We start from the raw sequence: 25,254 nt of genomic DNA on the forward strand, positions 1-25,254 counted from the left end.
CGACTTAATGAACCACAAATATTAACTTTTTTCCTCCGACAAATTAAATTCTAAAACATTGTTTTTATGTATTAGAAAAATAAATAAAGACGTTTGATGTATTTGTAGGTAAAAATTATTTCCTATTTAGTGTAAATGGGTATTAAAATGAGTAAAAGGCTCCATTCCGCCCGAACCAGTAAGGTCTTATGTAAACAATGCACGCGCCATTGAGCCAATGATTGACGCCGCGTGATTAAAAATCACGTGTTGAAGGTAGTCATCTTTTACAGAGAAATAAGAAGACTTTCGTAATCCTCTGTGAAACAGATTGCTACCGTTGAACTTTGCCGATCAAATTAGTAAAACTTTGCTTCCTTCATGTTATGGTGGACCAATATTATTTTCACTAAGGTACACACATCTTACTCAATATCAATACGAATAAAATATAATAGAAATCTGATTGATAATAAAATAAAAAAAGAATTCACTGTCGTAATTCTTTTTCGCCATAGACCTATATTTAACGGAAACTTTCCCGTGACAGAAAAGATCAGAAAGAACTATGCGTAGCAATTCATTATAATAACAACGACATACCCGTCGACTCCCTTTTTTTTTACACAAGTTTATTGTGATTTGGTATTACATAAATTGCTTTGCTTCATGTATGAGTGAATCTTGTTGCTGTTTACTTATAGTCTGTGTTTGGATATAAAATATTTATGATCGGGTCTACTTGTTATCAATAACTGAGAAGTTGCCGACAGGAACAGTTGTAGTTTATATGGTATAGATGAAAGAAGATAAGAAGACCATGACAAAAACTGAACCATGGGCATGGGTTGTCCTCGCAGCATCAATATGTGCCCTTTTTTTCAACACAGCACTGAATTTTACTGTTGGAGTTTTACATATAGCTTTTTTGGAGAGATTTCCCGATGTGGATGTTTCAACCATTTCATGGCTTGGTGCACTCTTCTCATGTATGTTTGCACTAGCAGGTGAGTCACATTTATTGTATTGCGCCTACTATAAGGCAAGCATTAACTGTGCTGACAAGTGTGAAAAGCTGAGGCGCACCCTTATATTGTTCGTTCCCACTAGCAGGCGAGACACCCTTATTGTTTTGCGCCTAATAAGGCAAGCATTAAAGTACTGACAAACGTGAAAATCGGGGAGCACCCATCTACTGTTCTTTTCCACTAGCAGACGAGTCACCTTTATTGCATTGAGCCTCCTGGGGGGGGGGGGGGCAAATGTTTAGAGCGTGCGCTCTATTATTGAGTCAACTGGCGTGATTTCGATTCCCCGGTTGTACGTGTCCAACCTCATGGATTTTCTCCGGGTCTTCCGGTTTCCTTTCACGCTAAAAACCCCTACGCGCAAGCGAATTATTGAAATAAAATTAAACCATGTGTTGGTCCCGGGGTGACTTAGCATGAGTCGAGTGGACGTTAAACCAATTTCTCTATCGCCTTAAAATATCAGACTACACGCCTTTGCGCTAGTAAAAATAGGTTCATATGCACAATTTTCAACACATATCATCACAGTTTGCATGGAAATAAGTAATTATGTTACAAATTGTGAAGAGTAGAACACTGAAATCTTAATCTGATCCCACCGAACACTGTTTCGGTATCTTCGAAGTGACGTGAAATCACGTGTGTGTTCTAGTTCTGTTTTACTATTATCCAGGCCCTACTGTGCTGTGCTGACAAGTGTGAAAAGTTTAGTCGCACTAACATGTGGGTCAGCGTTATTGTATTGCCCCCAACTATAGGGGCCGGTTCAATGTCATGTATAAAGAGTTTGAATTGTGTTAATTGCTGTTATTTCATCGCCGACGATTAAATTACAGTATCTTTGGCAACCGTAAAATAGAAATATTGGCAAGGAAATGGTTGGTTTGTACATGATGTCATGGTATAATAAAATTAAACCCTGACTAGTGCCCTCCCCCCTCTACCCTCCATGAAAACAAGTAATACACGAAGCAAACAAAGATATGTCAATGTAACATTTAAAAGTACAGCACTGCACTGCACTCATATTTATGGTAATCATGTCACCGTTCAGTGGTGATACATAATGATGGCTGTGGCAATATTGTCGTTACGTGATGAGTTAGTTGTATTTTACGTCCGCTTCCACCGAGGTGATATCGCAGACAATGACGTGTTATGTGTACAAGGTGCATTAATTTACAATGTGATTAGTGAGAAATAATAGGATAATTAGGTTTTCATATATATGTACATAGGACAATAAACAACAGTAGGATAACATGTGCAAAGGACGAAACAGGTGCCAGTAGACATTCACAAGCATGCGATTTGACGGAACAGACATGGACAAAGACGGACATTTTCACAGACATAGACATATTATGTACATATATATATATATATTGGGTCGTTTCGGTTGGTCTGGTCGTTCTGTCCGGTAGAATGGCAGGGCGGTGCAACACTACCTTGGGGCTTTGTTGGTGAGTATGAGTCCTGGTCCATTCTTCCTTCCATTTGGGTATGTTGTCCGGTATGGTGGCGTTGTTACATCTTTATTTATGTTATTCATTCCTTTTATTGGTGGTTCTCTGAAGGAAGAATCCAGCACCTGAAAAAGAAAGCTAGAGAAAAGAGAGTATCTGATCTTACTGTGGTTTTATGGTTATTTTGTCTAGTAAGGCTTCGTGGGGGGGGGGGGGGCGGGGAATCATTATAAACTAATAATAAAAATAATAAGTGAGAGTAGAAGAAAATAGAGTGTTAACTGAATTGCAGATAAATAGTAAGAATAATAAATTACTCATGAATTATATTAATGGTAATAATGAGAATAATAAATTACTCATGAATTATATTAATGGTAATAATGAGAATAATAAATTACTCATGAATTATATTAATGGTAGATTAGTGGTTTTATTATAAATGTAGGGAGGTTTACGCTTCCTTCTAGAGGACATTTTTGCGCTCCACCCTACTGCTAATTAATTGGTTTTATTTGTTGGTAGATTAGTGGTTTTATTATAAATGTAGGGAGGTTTACGCTTCCTTCTAGAGGACATTTTTGCGCTCCACCCTACTGTTAATTAATTGGTTTTAGTTGATTTATTAATTTTATCGGAGTTATATTAGTTGTGTAAGGCGGTTTACGCTTCCTTCTAGAGGACATTTTTGCGCTCCATCCTACTGTTAGTTGGTTGGTTTTATTAGTTGATTTATTAATTATATCGGAGTTATATTAGTTGTGTAGGGCGGTTTACGCTTCCTTCTAGAGGACATTTTTGCGCTCCACCCTACTGTTAATTGATTAAATTCATTATTTTATATATTTGGTCATCCCTATGTTCTCAATAAAATCCCAGACAAGTTGTGATGTCCAGTGTCTATCGTCGGCTTGTGGTGAAAGGAGTGATTTGAGACAGAGGGTGTTTCCCCTCTCTGCTAGATTCTTAATTACAGATTGACGTTCTTTGTTCAATTGATTGCAGTCAATTAGCAGGTGAGACGTGGTCGCGATTTGTCCACATGGGCATTTAATTGGATTAGAGGTGAAGTCTTTTATTACGTTTATCGTTTTAAGCCTCGTGATGAGTTTGCATATTTTGATTGATGGATGATTGGTGTAAACCTTGTCTACAAGATTGCTATCAATTTGATAGCGATGAGTATTCTCTTGTTTTAGACGGGTTTTCCATGCATTTTTAATTTTATCTTTGGCTATGCTTGTGAATTCTTGACTGCTGTATTCTAAATTTTCTATATCAGTTAATGCCAACCCTTCCTTGGCTAGCTTGTCAGCCTGTTCATTGCCGAAGATATTGATGTGGGGGGGATCCATGCAAGGACTACCACCTTCCGTTATTTTTGATTGTTTGAATAATATCCCTAATTTGGTGGATTATGTCCTGTCTGCTTTTGGAATAGTCTGATTCGATGGATTTAATGCTACTTAGTGAGTCTGATAGGATAACGGCTTTTTGGTGTTTTTGGGTGGCAAGCCATTCTATTGCAGTTTTAATGGCCATCAATTCTGCGGTGTACACAGAGCAATGTTCTGGTATCCTTTTCTTGATGTTTAGCTTTGCTTTGGGGATGAAGATGCCGTACCCTGTTAGTCCCTGTGTATTATTTTTCGACCCATCTGTATAGATTTTAATAAAGTCTGCCCATTTTTTGTCTATCAGCTCTAGTGTTAGTGCTCTAGCCTCTATGGGATTAGCGTGTTTGTTTGTAACGTTGATTAGGTGCGTATTGATGATTGGATTGCTTAATTGCCAGGGTGGGGTGACGGGATAAGTTTTTGTTTCTATTATTGTCCCTTTTAAACCGTGTTTATTTAAGATATCGTTTGACATTTGCCCGAATGTCATAGGACGCGTATTTTTCCTATAGCCTATACGTTTGAATTGTTGGAGGCACTTATATGTCGGACATTTTTCTTTTAGCATTTGCAGTTTGCCCCAGTACTTGAGTGACAGTTCCTCTCGTCTAAGATCAAGCGGGAGTTCTCCCATCTCTTGTAGAAGGGCAACTGTTTTGGTTCCTATTGCGGCTCTTGTGGCTAGTCTTAATGCCTTCCATTGTATTATGTTTAATTTATTGAGCTGTGCATCACTTGCATTTGCATAAGCTAGACATCCGTAGTCGATTACCGAGCGGATGAGTGCTCTGTATATTAGCATAAGAGTACTTCTGTTTGCGCCCCATTCCATTCCTCTGATGTATTTCATTAAATTGAGAGTTTTTGATGTGCGACTTACTACGCTATCTATATGTGCTTTCCAAGAAAGTTTTGAATCAAATATCATTCCTAAAAATTTGGCTTCTGATTTAAATTCAATTTTTGAGCCGTTAAGATTTAAGTCAATTTTCCTGTTAGTGTCAGTCGGGTGAAACAGCATTGCTACTGTTTTCCCTTCTGAGATTTTAAAACCCCAATCGTCTGCCCACTTTGAGATTTGTTTTAGGGTATATTGAAGCGATTTTTTGATTATGCCTATGTTATTTGAAGCTTTCCAGAACGAGCTGTCGTCAGCAAATAGTGCGGATTCAGTGCCCTTCCCCCCGTAGCTAGGAAGGTCATTTATCATTATGTTAAATAGTATTGGGCTGATAACGGATCCTTGCGGCGTTCCGTTTTCCATTTTGAATTTTTCACTTAAGCAATTACCTACACGTACTCTAATGTGCCTATCGTTTAGAAAGTCTTCTATCCACTTGTACATTCTGCCTTTTATTTTCGCGTTATGGAGTTTGTGCAAGAGACCATCCACCCATACAAGGTCAAAGGCCTTTGTTAAATCAACAAAAATCGCGCATAGATATTGTTTAGCTGTGAAAGCTTTTGATATGTCATGTTGTAATCTAATGATATGGTCTGCTGTCGACCTGTCGGAACGATAGCCACTTTGTTGTTTTGTGAAGATGTTGTTGCTTTCACAGTGGAATTTTAGTCTGTTTGTAATTATTGTTTCTAGTGTTTTACATAAAGTGGATGTTAGACTGACTGGGCGATACGACGTTGTTTCGTTTTTGTCTTTATTGGGCTTATGTAGGGGAATTACTGAGGCAGTTTTCCATTCTTGTGGAGTTTTTCCCTTCGACCATGAGAGTTTAAAGATATCAAGGACTAACGCCAGTGCTTTCTCGGGTAGATTTTTCAGCATTGTGTATTTTACACAGTCTAGCCCTTCTGCACTGTCGGTTTTAGTCCGTAGAGCTTTTTTCAACTCATCTATATTAATAGGATTATTGAGATCTGTTTCGTTATCCGCATCTTGGTGTATTATTGGCGGTTTGGTTTTTAAAAATTTGTTTTTAATGGCCTTAAAAGTTTCGTTGTGTTGGCTGTTGCTTGAGCCATCCGCGTAAGTCTGGCCTAACAGGTTTGCTTTGTGCGTATTATTTAGGGCTGTTTCTGTTTTATAGTTTAATAGAGGTATATTTTGTCTTACTTTTTTACCGGTGATTCCTGATATTTTGTTCCATACTGTTTTAATTTTTGTTCGATCATTAAGCGAGCTGCAAAACTTTTGCCAGTTTTCTTCTTTGGCTTGTTTGATTTCTGTTTCTGCGGACAGTTTAGCCTCATGGTAGTCATTTTTTGTTTCCTCATTCGGCCTACGTTTGTATTTTCGTAGCGCCGATTTTCGGTTGTTGACTAGAGTCTGAAGATTTTCTGACCACCAAGGTTTGGGGGATTTCCTATTGGTTTCTTTAGTTCGGGGGATAGCTTGCTCTGCTGATCCAATTATTGCCTTAGTTAGATTATTTGAAAAGGTATCGATATTGTCATGTCTTATTGACACGAAGTCCCAGTCATTGCATAATTTTTTGTATAGTTCCCAGTTTGCCTTGTCCATTTTCCATTTAGCCTGACATTTGATGTTTTCTGAGTTGGCGGTGTAGGCTATGGCGGTGTGGATTGCTATGTGATCGCTGCCTAATGTTTCGTCTCCTACTCCCCAATTGCAATGAGGGAATAGTTTTGTTGAGGCTAGTGTCAGATCAATATGGGTTCCTTTTTTACAGTTTTTCCCTATGAAGGTTGGCTCGCTATTGTTTTCATTGAGTAGTAGAAGGCTGCTGCCTTCTATGTACTCGTACAGTTCCTTCCCATCTGTGTCGCTCGCTGGTGAGCCCCATGCCTTGTGATGGCAGTTGAAGTCCCCACATATGATTAAGTTGTCTCCCGGAATTTGTTTGAAAATCCTATCGTAGTCTTTGTTTTTTGTTTTAGTAGCTGGTGGGTTGTAGACATTTACTATGCTTAAAGTTTGTTTGTTTCCTATAGCAATGTCAATCGCCATTAATTCTAATTTACTTGATTGATTTATCGTTAATCTGCTAAAAGGGATGTTGTTTTTAACATAGATGGCGAGACCGCCTCCTTTTGATTGGCCCGGTCGATCATGCCTCACCATTGTGTAACTGTCCAAATTTATATCATTGTTTTTGGGAGTTAATCGTGTCTCTTGTATACATAGTATGTCTGGGTTGTTTTGATAGACATATTGTTTGAGTTCTATCAAACGAGACCGCAGCCCATTCACATTGAGTTGAAAGATTGTGATTGGCTTCTCCATTGTAAATGATAATGATTTGTTTATTTAAGTTATTAGTATGTTTACAATCCGTCTTCCTTATTGCTTGTACTGCATGTACGTTTGTTTTGATTAGGAATTTCGGTCTCAGTGATCATGGGATTATCCCCATATCTAATTGAGTTGTCTTCGTCTTCTGTAGCAACTAAGTCTATGTTTCTTTTTGCCGACAGCCTTGAGTGGCTTCGGCTTCTACGATCTTTAATTTTAGTTTCGGAGGGTGGGGGCATGTCAGTGTTTGTTGCCGTTTTCTCTGTTTGGGAAGGTTTTCCCTTATTTTTGGGGGTTTTGGTTATTGTAATTACATTGGATGTGTTTATTACATTGTTTAGTATTACTTTCCCTATTTGAATGTTTCTTTCCTCCTCCTTTTTTATTGAGCCGAGTTTTGTCAACTCTTTGCAGAAGCTGACAAACTCTTTTATTCCTTTAAATTGGGGCGTGAACGATTTATCTGATTCAGTGTTGCTCAATTTTTGGGGGACTTCCCTATTATTAGTGGATGATGCTGTTGTTTTTTTAGGCATTGTTTTATTTGCAACGTGTGCCGTTGCTTCTTTGTGGCTGATGCCATGCGTATATTGCAAGTTTAGTACGGATTTGGTGCTTAAATATTTTGGACATGTCGGTGAGTCGGCACCGTGGTTGCCTCTGCAATTGACACATTTTAACTGTGAGGCCCTGCAGTCTTTGGTGTTGTGGGAGTTCCCACATTTCCCGCATATGGCCTCACTCCTACAAAATTTTTCAACATGTCCTATCCTTTGACACTTTGTGCATCTTTTAACCTTGGGGATGTATGGGTGTACGGGACGTCTTTCGTACAACATGTAGATTATTCCCTGTGGTGTCTCATTTTTATTGAAGGTGATCTGAATGGTTCTTATATTTTTTCCCTGCCTTACTGGGTATTGGTAAAGGGCTAAGGGATTATAGCCCCCTAATTTTAAGTTTTCTTTTATTTCCTCGTCGGAATAGTCCTTAGGAATGTTGTAAACAATTACCCTGTCCGTCTGGTTATGCTACGACATGGAGATCTCGACGTTGAGGGTCCCTAGGATTTTGACATTGGTGGCTAGTTGGGCATCTTCCATGTTTTGGAATGCAATCCTAATATTTCCATTAGCAAGGATCCGTATGTCTGGGAGAGCTGCTGTTCCCCATTTCATACGGATTTCATCTCCTATTTTGGACACCTTTGTGCCCTTAAATGATTTCCCATTTTTGGGAGTACATAATACAATAAATTTATACTCCGGCACCGATTTTGATACGAGAGCTGGTTGGGGTTTTCTTGGTGAGTTAACCAAGGCTTTGGCGAAGTTCATTGCCATGATGATAAAATGTAGAAAGGAGAAATTATTTAGAAACAAATAAAAATAAAATAAAGAATAAAACGTAGTGAAACAAAATAAAACAAAAATGAAAAGACAAGTCAATTTCAAAATAGAAGGTGGGAGATTGGGGAAGGAGTCGAAAGTAGACGAAAGTCTGAAGCCTGACTTTTGTTGAACAACTAAGATTAGCCCGCCCGCTAACTTGAGTTGTTCAGATGACGAATTTGGCTAGATACTTAAGAACAGATAACAATTAAAAGCAAAGAGAATAAGAATAACTTACAGTATAGAGTGATCCTAATTATCCAATAATCCACTAAACACAAGAATAGATGTTAACAGGGCAAACGCTAATTAACAAGTGAGTGAGTGGTTGAGTCGTTACGACATTGTTTTCAATTTATAGGCAAGGAATAGAGAAATAAGATGACTTTATATTTCATTAATTAATATATTTGGCAAATTAATAGTTTCACACATATTCACATATATATTATATATAGTGTGTACTTAAATCAACTTAGTTAATAACTGATGGGTTGACACATAAAAAGAGTTATTTAGCCAAAACATGTGTCTATAAAATACCACGAGATATCACGTGCATGGAAATTTACCATTGCATCATTTGGCTTAATTTAACCAATCATATCGTTAATTGCACAGGTTCAGGGCCATGATCACACTTGATTGTGCATGATATCCATACGTCTTATCAAAGAAATCATAGTAAACTTTTAAGTCAGACTTCCATTACATTCCAGAGAGGTTCCATCTGAGTTCCTAGACAACCGCGAGGCTGGCTAGGGTTGAGAAACGGTTTTAGCTAGTATTGTAATCTGTGCTTGTATACATGTATTCGGCTATGCTATATAAAATGTAGAAGCGAACAGTTGTTTTGTTATTCCTGGCAAGACAACCGTCTTAAGAAAACAGTAAGAAGTAAATACACAACGTGAAGTAGAAGTAAAGATAGCTAGAGACAAATTCTAGACGATCACAAGGCTACAGAAATATGTAGTAAGAAAAGATGCATGGGTCGTACGCAAGATGTGGCGACCGGTTTTAGTACGTTTCCGCTCTCCACGTCTGACTAAAGACTCGTGGTGCTACATGGCATAAACCACCCATAAACTCTACGATCAATAAGATAATCCAAGTAAAAATCATAATGTTCATAGATATACGAACTGATAATAGTAAAACGGATTATTGTGAGTTTTAATATGGTTTAAATATAAGATTTGTCAGCGCCCTTAATAAATGGTTACTTCCTTTATATGATGAAAAAAAACATGGAAATTAGAGAAGTGATAGATGCGTATGATGTATAAAGTGGATCCACTGGTCGTTTACAACCTGGAAGCTCGTTAATTAAAATACTCAAAATTGTTGTGGTTTTACACAATATAAAAAACCCAAGTTATGTGCAACTTAAATTATGTTAGTATATAGGGTACATATTCAGATGAGGTGCGGCACCCCCCTTCCCCCCCAAAAAAAACCCCAAACCCCCCAATTAATTTGAAGATGATGGTCGGAATTTCGCTCTTGTAGTTTGTGGATTTATTGTGGTGTTAAAAACTGAACGAAAATCGTAAAAGAATATATAGAAGACCTATTAATATTTGTTCTCATAAACGATGAAAGCAGTGCACAGGGTTAATGCTGTATGTTCATATATGGCTACAATGTATTAAGAAAGGGGCCACAGCGGGACCATAGCCAGCTATTAAAATTTGGTGGGGCTACGGAATATTTTGGAGGGACTGAGATGTGGCCGGCTAAGAACGCTCCTAAGAAATCATTATTGTTGGCGAAATATTGGGGGGGGGGGCTAATCCCCGCCCCCCCCCCCCATAGCCCCCCCCCGTGGCTACGGGCCCGGGCCACAGTATATAGCTATTTCTTAAAATAATATTTCTTGAGCTTGGTTTGGCGAGGTTTCGGATTAATACACGGGATAATGAATTATGTTTAATTTATGTACGGCACATCATAATATATTCAAACTAACTGCGTCGGTATAAATATTATATTTTAATTCGTTGTGAACTTGGTTCATGCTTTGTTACAAATATCTTATTCCTATTTGAACCGATTCACATTAATATGAATAATAAATAATTTGTGACGGTAATATCTCCAATTCACGCCACATTTTATCCATAAAGACTATTGATTCATGCGTGTTATTGAAGGCATGTCCTTGTAAATAAAGCTTGCTTTGTGTGTGGGTGTGTGTGGGGTGGGGGTGGGTGCGTGTTTGTGGGTGTGTGTGTGTGAGAGAGAGAGGGTGGGTGTGTGTGTGTGTGTGTGGGGGGGGGGGGGCATTATAGAATTAAAATCTTCAGTGATACACACGGAATGATATAATGTCAGGGAAACATTACCAATACTCAAAGAGTTAGAACATAGTTAATTGTTTTAGCACTGCTAGTTTTCTTTGAGACTTTTTAAATAAATAAAAAAATAGTTTAAACGCGTATCTTTGTAAAATAAGGTTATTATTGAATGCACACATTCAAGCAAAAAGGGAAATAACCATTTTTTGTATTGTTGATGTTGTCGCAAACAAACAGGTTTGATAAAAACCTCTTTCTTTCCTCAACTAATAATACAGGAATGAAGTTTTGTACAATATTTTGGTCTGTTTGAGACTATATACAGTATTTTTTGTTTACATTCACACCAAGAGTAATTTGAATGAAATTTTCAAATCATTCATTTTACATAATCTATTTTCGAACTATTATAGCAAGAATGGCTAGCTCTTTATCTAAATCTTACATAATGTATCTGTGAACTAGTGTCTATCTGTTTACTGAATTATGTTTCATTTTCGATTATATGTTATAAAATATGTTTAACTTAAGTTTCAGCTATGATAGCAAGGCATAATTTGTGTTTCAGGTATTATAGCTAGCAACGTTATCAGTGTGTTTAACAGTAGAACATGTGTTATGTTAAGTGGAGTTGTTACTTTGGTTGGTTTTACTTTAAGTAGATTTGTCACCGACATAAAATATCTATTCATAACCTACAGTTTTATAGCAGGTATTATTGTATGATTTAATTTTCCTATGATTTTAGTAAATTATGAATGGACATAAGAGGACCTTTGTTCTGTAGATTTATAAACATTTTTTTTTTTAAACTATACGTTATTCAATAAGAACAGGGTATGGGAACAGGTTAGACCTATATCACACCTCTAACTAATAAACATAATTATACCTAAAATTAACACAAAAAAACCCAACAAACACGCATTTATGTTGTCTCCAAAAAATGTGGCACGGAATTCAACATCTGGACTGTACAGCGTGATCACCAGGTTATCCCCGTGGCTTACCCAAAATTAGCTCCCTTGCTAAAGACCAGCTTATATTTATTGTATTGAACGCGTGTTCAAACATTTAAGTTTGATGAATTTCAGATCGAAACTTCGCGTTATGTGTATTATAAACCAGTGTTTGAATTCCGTAATAACGTCTTTGTGGTTTAACAACGAGATTGTACACTATACATTGCCTGTAGGGCTGTGACTAAGGGTAGCTATCTCTGGAATGCCAGAATGAAATTTTGTATTCTTGACCAGCCCGTACACATCTTTTATTTCCCTGACATTTATGTTTGTATGATTGCAGGAAGTGGACAAGCTCTGTGTTTTGCTGGAACCTTGGTATCGTTGGGCTACCATTTTATGGACAAAACAAGCATGGCTACAGGAATAGCTGTTGGGGGATGTGGACTGAGTTCCTTTATTTTTCCACCTTTCACACAATATCTGATTGACACATATGGATTAGATGGGACCTTTTTGATGCTTGGTGCGCTTGGTTTTCAGAGCTCAGTTTTTGGGGCTCTTATGAAACCGACGAAATATGAACTGCGTCTCAAAGCAGTATCTTGTCGTAGCCGACAAAGAACTCTGGAAACTGAAAAAGTGTCTACAGTTTGGCAGGATCGGTTCAATTTTTTTCAGTCTGTTCCATATTGGCTGTTTCTGGTCAGTTCTACGTCATTTAGTATGGCTGTGTCTACTGTTTACTTATTCATGCCGGAATATTTCAAACTTCTGGGTTCTACATCCCAAGAAGCTGCATTTCTTTTATCTATTGCTGGTGTGACTGGAACAATATCTCGTGTATTGTTAGGAATCTTAGCCTCATCCGTCGGAGTTAGTATCATTTTTGGGGGAATGTTTGGAATAATTGGTGTAGTGACATTTTTTATAAAGTTTATGTCCTCGCTAGGTGGTAAAATATCTTATACAGCATTCCTTGGATTTTATACGGGTGCCTGCTGGTCATTGCAATATACTCTACTGGTTGAGATTAACGGACTTAATAATATATCTACTGCTTATGGTGTGCTGATGTTCTGTAGTGGTGTGGGGTATTTATTTGGACCTCCCGTGGCTGGTACGTATTCATTTTTTTCACTTCGTATTTGAACAGTGCGTAGATACTGGATTCAAACACAGTAGAGTTATTTCAAAATGTACCCCTCTGTTTGAGCTGTCAGAGTTTTTGTCTATAGTTTAAAACTGATATTGGTTTTAGTAGGTTTTGTCTTTTGTTATTTTCTAATTTTTTTTTAGGAAAACAAAAAAACGTCAATTATTATAGGTGTTTAAATTTTTTCTTAAAGGGCGTATGGTTCTAATTTGTGGAACCTTGAAATGGTTCTAAAAGCACATATGAATATATGTAAAGTGATTTATATTTAATTTTTGAAAGAAAATACTGCAATTTCTAATCAATTATGTTCGGTGAAATACGTGAACAGTTCAAATTGAACGGCAATCGTTTACGCCTGCTTAGTGCATTCTACAAGTTTTTTAAATTATTATTTTGTCTTTTGTGAATCAGCCTTTACTTATTACTGCCGCATTGCGTTGTGGGATATGTTTTTATTTGTTCATTACAAAATGGCACCGGAAACCACAGGGTACACTACTTGTGTACTGATTATAAAATGTTAATTGTATCTTAAATATTGGATATTGGATCATATAGTTCCACATCAATATTAGAGCTGGGTGATATTTCGGTTTTTCGATATAAAACCCAGGCCCGTTCGCACCCCCTACAAAAAGTTTCGCCCACATATGAAAAAATTGTCGACCGCCACAGAGATAAAAAAAAACGTCAAAAATACCGTCTTCAGAAAAATATATAAAAAACCCCAACATACCGCTTTTTTTTTTGTGGATGATATTTAACATAAATATTGAAAAAGTCTCTTCCTTTTTATGTTCTTTACGATATTTTATTGCCTAATGATGAATAAATACTGTTATAAACTCCCGGGTTTTCACTATAGTCACGTCACTTCTCGCTCACTTTTCCACCAGCCCTACCGTAAGAATTATCCCTTCTTCTGTTCAATTTGTATACATCTTGATGAATTGTTTATACCGATCTATGAACCAGTTAATTAAATTTTGTTTGTAAATTCGGTACTGTATTTATGCTAAGAACTTCAACTAATAATGACTAGAAAGTGTCAAGTTAATACTCAGGGGGCATTTCCAACTTTTAATCATGTTTATTTACATTTAAAAGGTGATAAACTGAAATTATTGACATTTTATAAAATATCGCGATATAGTGATTATATCGTGATATTCTGTGATATTCTTTTAGAAAATATCGTGATATTTGTTTCATGGGATATCACCCAGCTCTAATCAATATTGATTGAAATTAATCAATATTGAATTCTAATTCGTGTTTTTAATTTCGAATATTATGGAAAATATTGAGTTAGATGTCATGCCTGGTTATTCCAATACAAAATGTTGATGATACGTTATGGAAGCGTATTTGGGTCACTACTTATTGAGATAATATCGCAACACATCGAACTAAAATATGTCAACTTCATGAGTTATATTACAAAAAATAGACTTAATAAGTCGACTCGACGCATTAAATTCACCTCTAAACGACAAAAACTATGTCGATATGTTTACATCATGCCAATAGTCGATTTGACTCTAAATCAACAAGTCATATTTTAATGCAATATATACTAATATAGACTTAATAATGTCGCCGTTTTCAGTTATGAACCACGTGCTTAATTTCATTGCCCGAGATTGCTTATTCATGAAAGTGCAGTCAATGATGGGGTTTAACGTCCACTCGACACAAACTAGGTCATTTCGGGACTAACATATGGTTTAATTTTAGGGGTCTTTAGCAGTGGGAGGAAACCGGAGGACCCGGAGAAAACCCACTAGGTTGGACAGGCAAACCTACTCCTTGCCACGTACAACCGGGGAGTCGAAACCACGCCAGTTGACTCAATGACAGGCCTTATGATACAGTGCGCACGTGTTAACCATTCGGCCACCCCCCCCACCACCACCCACCATAATGGATATTAAAATCTCCGACAATAATTGTAGAATTCTCCCCTTTCTTGTCAATTATATCTACCATAGCTGAAAATTCATCGGTGAAAAAAATTGTTTGTTATTTTTTTTCTTTGAGGGTGGTAATTTGTATATAATCCTAAAAGACTTACTACTATCAGCACTTATTACTGTTCCAAGCACCAAAAGAGTTTTTTTGCCATGTGTGGCTACAACTGGGTTATTTTGCTCTGATTTCTTCAAATATGATATTTGAAACTTGTGTATAGTGTAACTAAGAACTACGTGATTACTGTGTGAAAACGCGGGGAGATTTTTGGGAGAAATTTTGGATTATCATGTTTTTGGATAGAACATTGCAGTTCAATATGAACATGTTTGTGCTATTTTTAGTATCGGCTTTGTCCTTGTCAATACTACTAGTCTGAACCTTGTGAACTGTCAAGACTAAATACTATTTGGACGAACAATAGAGTTAACAATGTTGTGACTTTTACTATATTCCTGAAGCAATGTGCTGATAGCAAAATCTTGGGGTTTTGACGAAGTGTGTCTATTGTAATCGTCCAATCAAATTTCTCCGGAGTACAGTAGACTCAAGGGGGTTTGCATGACTGACCGCTTAACGGGAATGACCACCTAATAAAACCACAATGTTTGTTAGTACTGATATCAAGTAAAATTGTACGTGTTGATGCATCAGGAGCAAACATCAATGCTCGCTAATGGTTAGCACGTGCGCACTGTATCATAAGGCCTATCATTGAGTCAACTGGCGTGGTTTCGAATCCCCGGTTGTACGTGACAAGGAGTAGGGTTGCTTGTCCAACCTAGTGGGTTTTCTCCCGGTCCTCCGGTTTCCTCCCACTGCTAAATTCCCCTAAAATTAAACCATTTCTTAGTCCCGAAATGACCTAGTTTGTGTCGAGTGGACGTTGAACCCAATCATTGGCTGCACTTTCACGAATAAGCAATCTCGGGCAATGAAATTAAGCACGTGGTACATAACTGAAAACGGCAACATTATTAAGTCTATATATTACATTAAAATATGACTTAATGTTGATTTAGTCAAATCGACTATTGGCATGATGTAAACATATCGACATAGTTTTTGTCGGCAAGAGGTGAATTTAATGCGTCAAGTCGACTTTATTAAGTCGATTTTTTGTAATATAACTCATGAAGTTGACATATTTTACTTCGATGTGTTGCGATATTATTTCAATAAGTAGTGACCCAAATACGCTTCCATAGATACGTAATTTTACTTGAAATTGAGGACTTTTTTTATTTAAAAAAAGAGTTTTACTGTGTAGATAGTATATTGTATGGCTCAATTAAAATCGACTATATTTCCTTTTATCGCGTAACTATTTCATTTTATGAAATATACAATGTGTGTCGTATATTATGTACATGACCAAGTAAAATCGCATTTATTTCCTTAATTCTTATTTCTATCAGCAGCTCTACTTTATAACAACACTGCCTTTAACAATGATCCCGTTTTCATGGGGTCGGTTTGTATGAAAGCGTGTAAGTGTCAATAGAGCGATACTGCGATTACGTGGTAATATTTCAGCATACTCCATGTTGCCGTAGTACTTAATATGTTGATATGTTGATACATTATTATACTACAGCGAAATGGAATATTTTGAAAAAGCTTCAGAATAGTAATATCTTCACGCGAACGTAAGCATTTAAAACGAAATGACGACATGCAACATAGCGTGTTGCATTATGTAAAATCTCAGCCTGCCTAGTGCATGTCATTATTTTGGCTTCATATGTTATATAAACTATTATTTAGACATCCATTCACATGGCAAGCTTATAATCAACTCTCTAGACCACGGGATAGACGAGATTTAAAGCATTGGTACACTCGCGAGATTTAAAAATGTAACGATAAAATGGATAATCGGACTTACCTAAATCTTACACAATGCAACTCTAAAGGGGCTTAACTTCTAACACGACATTTTCCATAATATTCGAAATTAAAAACAGGAATTAGAATTTCAATATAGGTCCATTTCAATCAATAATTTAAAAACAAAATATTAGTATAGATTACATTCATGTTACTTTAACGTGTGCTTTAAATATGGAAGCGTTTACGAGTCAATAGCGCGAAATATATCACGATATTAATAAGGTAATATTTCAACATATTGTTTCCATTGACATGGTTTTAACCCTGACTTTTTTTCTGAGATAATTAAATCAATGCAAATTGTTGTTTGTCGTCATTTCGTTTTAAATGCGCACGTTTGCGTAAATATATTACTATTCTGAAGTATTGGCAACATATTCCATTTCGCCGTAGTATATGTCCACAAAGCGCATGGCGATAAATGGAATTTGTTGACAAAATTTAATATCAAACGTGCGCATTTAAAACAAAATGGCGACATACAACATACCGTGCTGCTAAATTTAACTCGGCAAAAATTGTCTTTTCAGGGGTTAAAATCATCAAAATATGTAGACATGTTTTACCGTATTAATATCGCGATATCTATACCTTCCATATTTAAGAACTATTTAAAGTTCCAAAGAATAGAGCCACACGCCCTTTAATATCACGGAATCAATCGCGCCATTGACCTTTAAGATACATTCCCGCGTACACACTGGGTGATTTGATGATATATTTGGACTAAAAACATATTCAAACTAATTAATTTATCATAATTTTGCTTCAAATCCTTCTCAAAACATTTTAATTGCCAAGGAATACCCTGCAATAAAAATCGATCAAAAGAGGTCATGTTTGTGTCGCGTGACTTACCTCTCTTGGTACCTATAGCAACGGGTGCGAAGTCGGAGGAGAATTCATTGTATACACAAGACAGTGTTGTCTTTAATCGCTGACTATTTATTACAAATATCGAATACTAATTAAATTCTCGGATTATCCACTGCCCATGTCTTTTTTCGTGATTTTTATCTCAGAAAGTGTTGTACGTCTAACTCTTCATAAAGTTTATCAACATGTACACCAAGCGCCCAATCTTCGCGTGCAACCGTCGACGTCACGCGTGCAGGTATTCCTAATCGTCAGGCTGTCGATTAGGGGAACCTTTCAGGGAATCGAGTACTTTTCTAGTAAGATTGGATATCTCTACTTTCTATATATATACCAAAATTTCCATACTTTTATTGGAAATAACCACCCGATAAATACTTTTCTGGGAACCTATCTTTAATACACTTCCACAGGTTTGTGCAGAAAACAAAGTCGTTAAAAAGTCGTTTATAATTTTGCCATTTTGGTATAATTTTGATGTCTAAAAAGTTAAAATAAATTTATGAGCATGTTTTTTCTTCTTTGTTTTATTAAGAGACCTGGGCCCTGTTTCACAATAACTTAAATCTCCTAAAAATCGTCCTAAACTAAAAGTTCATCCTAATATAACATAAACACACATTATGCAAGAGCTAAATCTGCCTATTGCAGGTCTTTCTTTAGGCCTGAAATGTTTTCTAAAGTATTAATTAGACATTAATTAACTGATCCAGGCCTTAATCAACTCTCGATGGCATCAGATTTCTCCGATATTAAATAGATTAGAATGGTTCAGCGATACTTTGATTTAATCAAATATGGAGGACCGAGACTTAGCTTCGATCAACCAGTACGGTGGTTGAAATTATTGCACACGTCTGTCAAACCTTCAAAGGCTAATATCTTGGCTTGCAATAGAGTAATTTGAATGAAATTTTCAAATTATTCATTTTACATCATATACTTTCGAACTATTATAGCAAGAATGGCTAGTTCTTTATCTAAATCTTACATAATGTATCTTTAAGATAGATGCGTTTCACAAAACGATTTTAAGCATTTTAGATACAATCCACTAAAAGAATATATTAAGTTAAAGTTTTCTCTTAACTTATTAAAACTGGCGTTTCACAAAAATATTTTAGAGGCAATTTTAACTCAAATCAATTTTAACTTAGGACAGCCGTCACCCTCTCCTAAATTAAAATCACGACTTTAACAAACATATAAAGCTACTATGTGACATCTATTGCTACATATAGATAAAGATATATTTGGAATAATGACAATATTGCCAATGGCCCGGGTCACATAATTTTACCATACTATCATTCACAAAAACAATTCTCATTCAATTTCTTATCATAGCATGGGAAATGTAGCTGCAGTCCAACCGTTTATTTTATTGTAAGGCAATTTAAGCAATTAGATGCCCCCCCCCCCCCAAAAAAAAAACCCAACAAAAAAACCCCCAAAAAACAACGAACTCACTTCATATCTAATGTCATGGAAATAGGAGCATTCCTATCTATAAAAAAATATCTTCGTGTAAGCATACAATTGTTTAAAATTGTCAATATCTTGCTATAGAAAGCCTACAAGCCTATAATATACTAAGCAGCAAATAAAACGTCAGGTTGATATGTTACTCTGAATAGACGTGTTGCATAAAACTTGCCAAATGTTTTTATTATATATTTGTGACAACATCTCCAACTTTACCCGAGCAATAAGGCTCCTTCCCAAACACAGAATTGAACCCAGGAAATTTTCTCAAAAACGCAACCCTACATGTAATGCTGCATGTGCTGTTCACAGCCCTATAAAATGCACCCCCATACCTGGTTGAATCATTCACACTACAACGTCAGCAGCATGCCACGACTCACGACAGCTCAGAGGAACCAGGCGCTTGGAAGACTCGACGCTGGCCACACTGCCCAAGTCGTTGCCAATCACTTCCAGGCCAATGTTCTCGGGCCACCAACACCACGAATGATCGCCCCCGAACTGGTGGACCAAGGGTTACCATAAGGCGACAAGACCGTCATGTTGTTCAACAGCAAGTGCAGAATCCCTTCACACAGGCATCTGAGACAGCACGTCAGACAGTGGGAACACACCGAAGACCCACCAGTACAGATACAGTGCGCCGACGTCTCACCAGAGAGAACATCCATTGCCGTAGACCATACCGTGGACCGATCCTTACGCCTCGACATCGACGTGAACGTCTACAGTTTGCCCACCAACACCAGAACTGGCGAGACAGGCAATGGTGAACTGTTCTGTTCACAGATGAGAGTCGGTATTGCGTATCAACTGCAGATGGCAGGACCAGAGTATGGCGTCGACGTGGCCAGCGTTATTCTGACCAATGTGTCATGGAACGAGAATCACGGGGAGGTCCAAGCATAATGGTTTGGGGTGGAATCGGCCTGAACCAGGGAGTGGGTCCTGTGGTGTTCCAAAATCTTGGTCCAGGGAGAGGAGGCGGCATCACCGCAGTGCGCTACATCGATCAACGTTTTCCAGCATGACAACACCCGGGCCCACACCGCCAGAGTTACTCGGGACTTTCTACAGCAGAACGGACTGGCCCGCCCTTAGTCCGGACTTAAACCCGATTGAACATCTATGGGATGAAATTCAGAGGAGACTTAATAAGGTCGTACCGAGACCAAACACAGCCGATGGATTGCGCCAGGCTTTTCTGGGAGTGTGGTTCCAAGTGTCAAAGGCATTCATCAATCGTCTGGTCCACTCCGTGTACAGACGCTGCGCTGCTGTTATTGACACTCGTGGTGGACACACCAGATACTGATGTATAGACTGTACAGACTCTAAACCATCTCGTAATGTCTTGGAATTGTGACGAATTAAACACTTATGTATCAAGATACTGTTCACAAAAAACTGCTTTGATCCATTTAGTAAGTCGTTTTTTAGAATGATTTGATTAAAGTGCCTCTCTGATTTTAAAATCGTACTGACGTTTTTTTTTGCTGTTTAGTATACTAGACATGCTATATGCAAAGTATTTACTCATATGGTTTGGGGGTTATAGTCTGGAGGCTCAGTGCGGGGTGGGGTGGGGCTGTTCCATCAAATGGGCACAAAACCAGACCCAACTTTTCTAGAGTAAAATTTTGCGTAGAATACGATGCCGAGTGGTAATCAGTCCGCCGTTGGGGCGTTTTCGAGATATTTGGGGTCAAATGAGGTCATTTGCACTGAAAGTGAATGCGTAGCCATTCTTATATATCATGAAAATATGCTGAAAATGATCGAAAGTAATCACTCTTTCAATAAAAGGTAAACTTGCTAAATTCACTTTTGTTTTTTGTGACCCCGGAGGTAAAAAGGTCAAATTTTCCATTTTTACACTAGGAAGATTTAAAGCAATAAATGCCAGCGTAAAATATAAAAACTAAAGCGAAATCTGTTCTAATTAATAATAGGGACATTTAAAACTTAGGTGGTCTTAGCACCGTACATTTACTTTGAAACGTCGAAAAAGATCTTGCATAACAGAACCAAAACACTTCGAGACCTGTACCAAAAACACGTAAAAACTGTCAAATCGAAATATCCCCGATTTAGTTTAACAACGATTGTTATACATAATGAAACTAGTTGTCCGATAAAAACAATTGAATAGTTTTATGGTTGAACTCCAGCCTGCAGGCCGCGTGGATTCCGGGAATCACAATCTGGCAAAACCGACGTTAATCTGTGACCGGAAAACACGTATCTGACGACGTGATTAAAAGTTTGCAAATTTTTTATAAGTTTTCATGAATTTCGCCGGAATATAGACACATATAAAACCGATGGGTGCATTGAACATAATAGCTCGCGGGATATAAATGCCGTATTGGTAAGCCTGCAGGCTGGAGTCCAGCCATGAAACTATTCAATTGTTTTTGTCGGACAACTAGTTTCATTATGTATAGCAATCGTTGTGAAACTAAATCGGAGAGATTTTGATTTGATAGTTTTTACGTATTTTTGAAACAGGTTTTGAGGTGTTTTGGTTCTGTCATGCAAATTACCTTCGATCATTTTCAGCATGTTTTCATGATATATAAGAATGGCTGCGCATTCACTTTCGGTGCAAATGACCTCATTTGACCTTTGACCCCGAATATCTCGAAAACGCCCCAACGGCGGACTGATTACCACTCGGCATCGTATTCTACGCAAAATTTTACTCTAGAAAAGTTGGGTCTGGTTTTGTGCCCATTTGATGGAAACCACCCGCACTGAGCCTCCGGTCTATTATGATGATTGGTAAAAAGATAAATGAATAATCTCAAAGGTGTTTCTTGAAAAATGTTAAGGACTTATTTGAAGTTAAATTTTAATATCATAAATTTATTATTATTTATTAATGAAGGCTTTCGTTAATAACACAGCGTAAATCAGCTAAGTTTTATATAGGAGCCAATGTTATTTTATATTGGGAAAAATCGTTTTAAAGTATTTTTAAAAGGGTCTATGGGCTGACATTTCAAATCTAGGCATTGAAACATTGGCTATTTGGTGTATAAGATTAGTTTAAAAGTTGTTAAATACTTTTAAAAATCAACAATAATTTACAGCCTAGATTATCACATGTTTTTGACAATTCTCAATCGTTTCTGTTATCCAAAATGCCATAAAACTACGAAATTCAAGCAATTTAGGTTATCGATACGCATTATTTCCATTGAAGCCTGCGAGTATATCAAATGCCAAGGTCACGAAAGCAACATGCAAGTTCAAAGCCAACCCACCGATACATTTCGAAACGAATAATACGCAATAAACTCATTTATTTTACCTCTCTATGGCTGTCTGACCATGTGCAAATATTGCTACAACGTAGCAACCTGGCAACAGTTTTCAGTTGCCCTCACCGGATTGTGCACTGCGCAGGCGCAAACAATTTTAACAAAAATCTATTAAAATTGCAGTTTAAGCTATAATAGATCTTCGTGAAACGCATAAAATTAAAAATTTTATTTTGATTTTAGTTAAAATCTATTTTAGTGATTTTAGTTAAGTTTTTGTGAAACGGCCCTGGTGTAGTTTGAAACTTCAGTTATCACACTTGGCTGTCGAAATATTATTCTTTGTTTCACGTATCTAGTCAGATCTGCGAGATAGTAAATCTTTCTTTAAAAACCATAATTTCTTTTTTTTACGAGTTGTCAGTTTGGATCTTTTCGTCATCGGATGATTTAATTTATTGTCAATTCTATCACATATGTAAATTGGTTGGCGACATGATTGTCCTTTAATAGGGATCACATACCATCCTTTAGATTAATGCTACTATGAAATGAATAAGTTTGTATTTTATGGCATGATAAATTTGTCATTTTTTACACCAATATAATAATTAAATAGATATATATATATATATATATATATATATATATATATATATATATATATATAAATGAAATGAAATTGGGTTCCATGTACTATTTTTCTGCACCAATGAATACGAGCATACACCATGCAGTGTGCTGTGGGGGAAAGTTTCCGACTACACGGTTTATTATCAGATATTATATCGTGGTCGAAAGGTTTTAGACAAAGAGGGTGGGGTGGGTACCTCCAGAACGGAAAGTCGCAGAGCGATTAGTTTCGTCTACTCATGACCCGCAATGCTTCACATCAAATGTGAAAGAGATCAGTTAAAAGTTATAGCCTCTATCACGTTCCTCGGGTTTTCGGAAAAGGGGTAGTAGGCCTACTCTGGAACCAAAAGCCGCGAAAAGCTGAATATCGACAGGACTCGTTCGCCCGTGACCAGAAGGTTTCTCACCAAAGAATCTGCAGTCTATACCGCGTTCAACAGTGACGACATAATATGTCCACATTGAAATGTAGGCGTATAAAAAAGATTTAAACGTTAATAGTTTTAACTTAGATGTAGCATTAACCATGTCCTCGATATCAACTGGTGATATTTAGGATGGAGTATAGGCAGCTACAGTCAAGTCGCTTATAAATCTGGAATGAAACCCTTTACCGTAAGCTGTGGTATGTCGCTAAATCCGAATTCTTCGTCTTTGATGTAGAAACCTTTCGTTTGTGTTTTGTTGACCATTTGTATTAGTGAATAAACCGGTTAAAGATACATTATAGAAGATTATAGATAATAGATAAAAACAGATGGATTATGCTGAAAATTTCAGTCAAATTGCTTCACTCTAGCCGGGATTACCGTTGTCACGATAATTAACAAAGTCTCGATTATCCAATTTTGCGTTTAATCACCAACGGACGTTGAACAGCAGATCGGATTCAATCCCAAAAAATCGGACACATTTAAGATGGCATCGAGAGTTGATTATGGTCTTTTTATACGCCCACATTTTCATGTGGAACGTATATTGTCGTCGCCCCTGTCCGGACGTCCGTCCATCCGTCCGTCCACATTTGTTTGTGAACACTCTAGAGGTCACAATTTTTATCCGATTTCAATGAAACTTGAAATATTGGTTTATCACCATACGATCTCGGTTCCTTTCGATATTGGCATGTATCGGACTGTAACTTCATGGATTATGGCCCTTGATTGCACGAAAAATCACGTTTTTAGCTTGTGGACACCGTAGAGGTCACAATTTTTATCCGATTTGGTTTAAACTTAAAATATATGTTTATAACCCACAGATCTCGGTGCCGTTCGATATTCGCACATATCGGACCACAACTTCCTGAATTATGGCCCCTGATTGTACAAAAAATTGCGTTTTTAGCTTGTGGACCCCATAGAGGTCACAATTTTTATCCAATTTAAAAAACCGTTTGAATATATCACCATTACACCCTAAGTATGGTTAAGTTCGAATTTCGTAAAAATCAAACCGAAACTGACGGACAAAATGGCCGCTTCTCGTTTGCAAATAGTGTCACAATATTGTGTATCAGTTTTGTGGACCCTCTGGAGGTCACAATTTTCATCTGATTTTGATGAAACTTGAAATGCATGTTTATAACCCACAGATCTCGGTTCCTTTCGATATTCGCGCATATCGGACCATAACTTCCTAAATTATGGCCCCAGATTGTACGAAAAATCGCGTTTTTAGCTTGTGGACCCTATAGAGTTCACAATTTTTATCCGATTTAAAAAACCGTTTGAATATATATCCGTTACACCCTAAGGATAGTTGAGTTCGAATTTCGTAAAAATCGGACCGAAACTGAGAGACAAAATGGCCGCCCCTCGTTTGCAAATAGTGTCAAAATATTATGTATCAGGGTTGTCTGATTTTGATGAAACTTACAATGCATGTTTATAATCGTAACTTCCTGAATTATGGCCCCTGATTGTACGAAAAATCGCGTTTTTAGCTTGTGGTCCCTCTAGAGGTCACAATTATTATCTGATTTAAAAAAAAACCGTTTGAATGTATCACCGTTACACCGTAATTTTGTCTGAAATTGAATTTCATGAAAATCGGGCCAAAACTGCCGGACAAAATGGACGCCCCTCGTACCCAAATAGTGTAAACATCTGGTAAATCAAGGTTGTGGACCCTCAAGAGGTCATAATTTTGATCCGATTTCGACGAAACTTGAAATACATGTTTATAACCCAAAGATATTGGTACCTTTCGATTTAGCTTGTGGT

General features: G+C 37.1%; 1 protein-coding gene across 2 annotated transcripts in view; it reads left to right on the plus strand.

Moving 5' to 3' along the window:
• Positions 1–694: 694 nt before the first annotated feature.
• Positions 695–25,254, plus strand: part of LOC126821351 (monocarboxylate transporter 9) — a 31,404-nt gene continuing 6,844 nt past the window's right edge. For both annotated transcript variants that reach the window (XM_050549764.2, XM_050549771.2), the window contains exons 1-3: positions 695–986; positions 11,347–11,490; positions 12,084–12,860. In XM_050549764.2, coding sequence (XP_050405721.1) covers positions 779–986; positions 11,347–11,490; positions 12,084–12,860 — 1,129 coding nt within the window. In that variant the 5' untranslated portion in view covers positions 695–778. The remainder of the gene's footprint in view (positions 987–11,346; positions 11,491–12,083; positions 12,861–25,254) is intronic.

The sequence above is a fragment of the Patella vulgata genome, chromosome 1 (genome assembly GCF_932274485.2).
Source record: "Patella vulgata chromosome 1, xgPatVulg1.2, whole genome shotgun sequence".
Taxonomy (NCBI): domain Eukaryota; kingdom Metazoa; phylum Mollusca; class Gastropoda; family Patellidae; genus Patella; species Patella vulgata.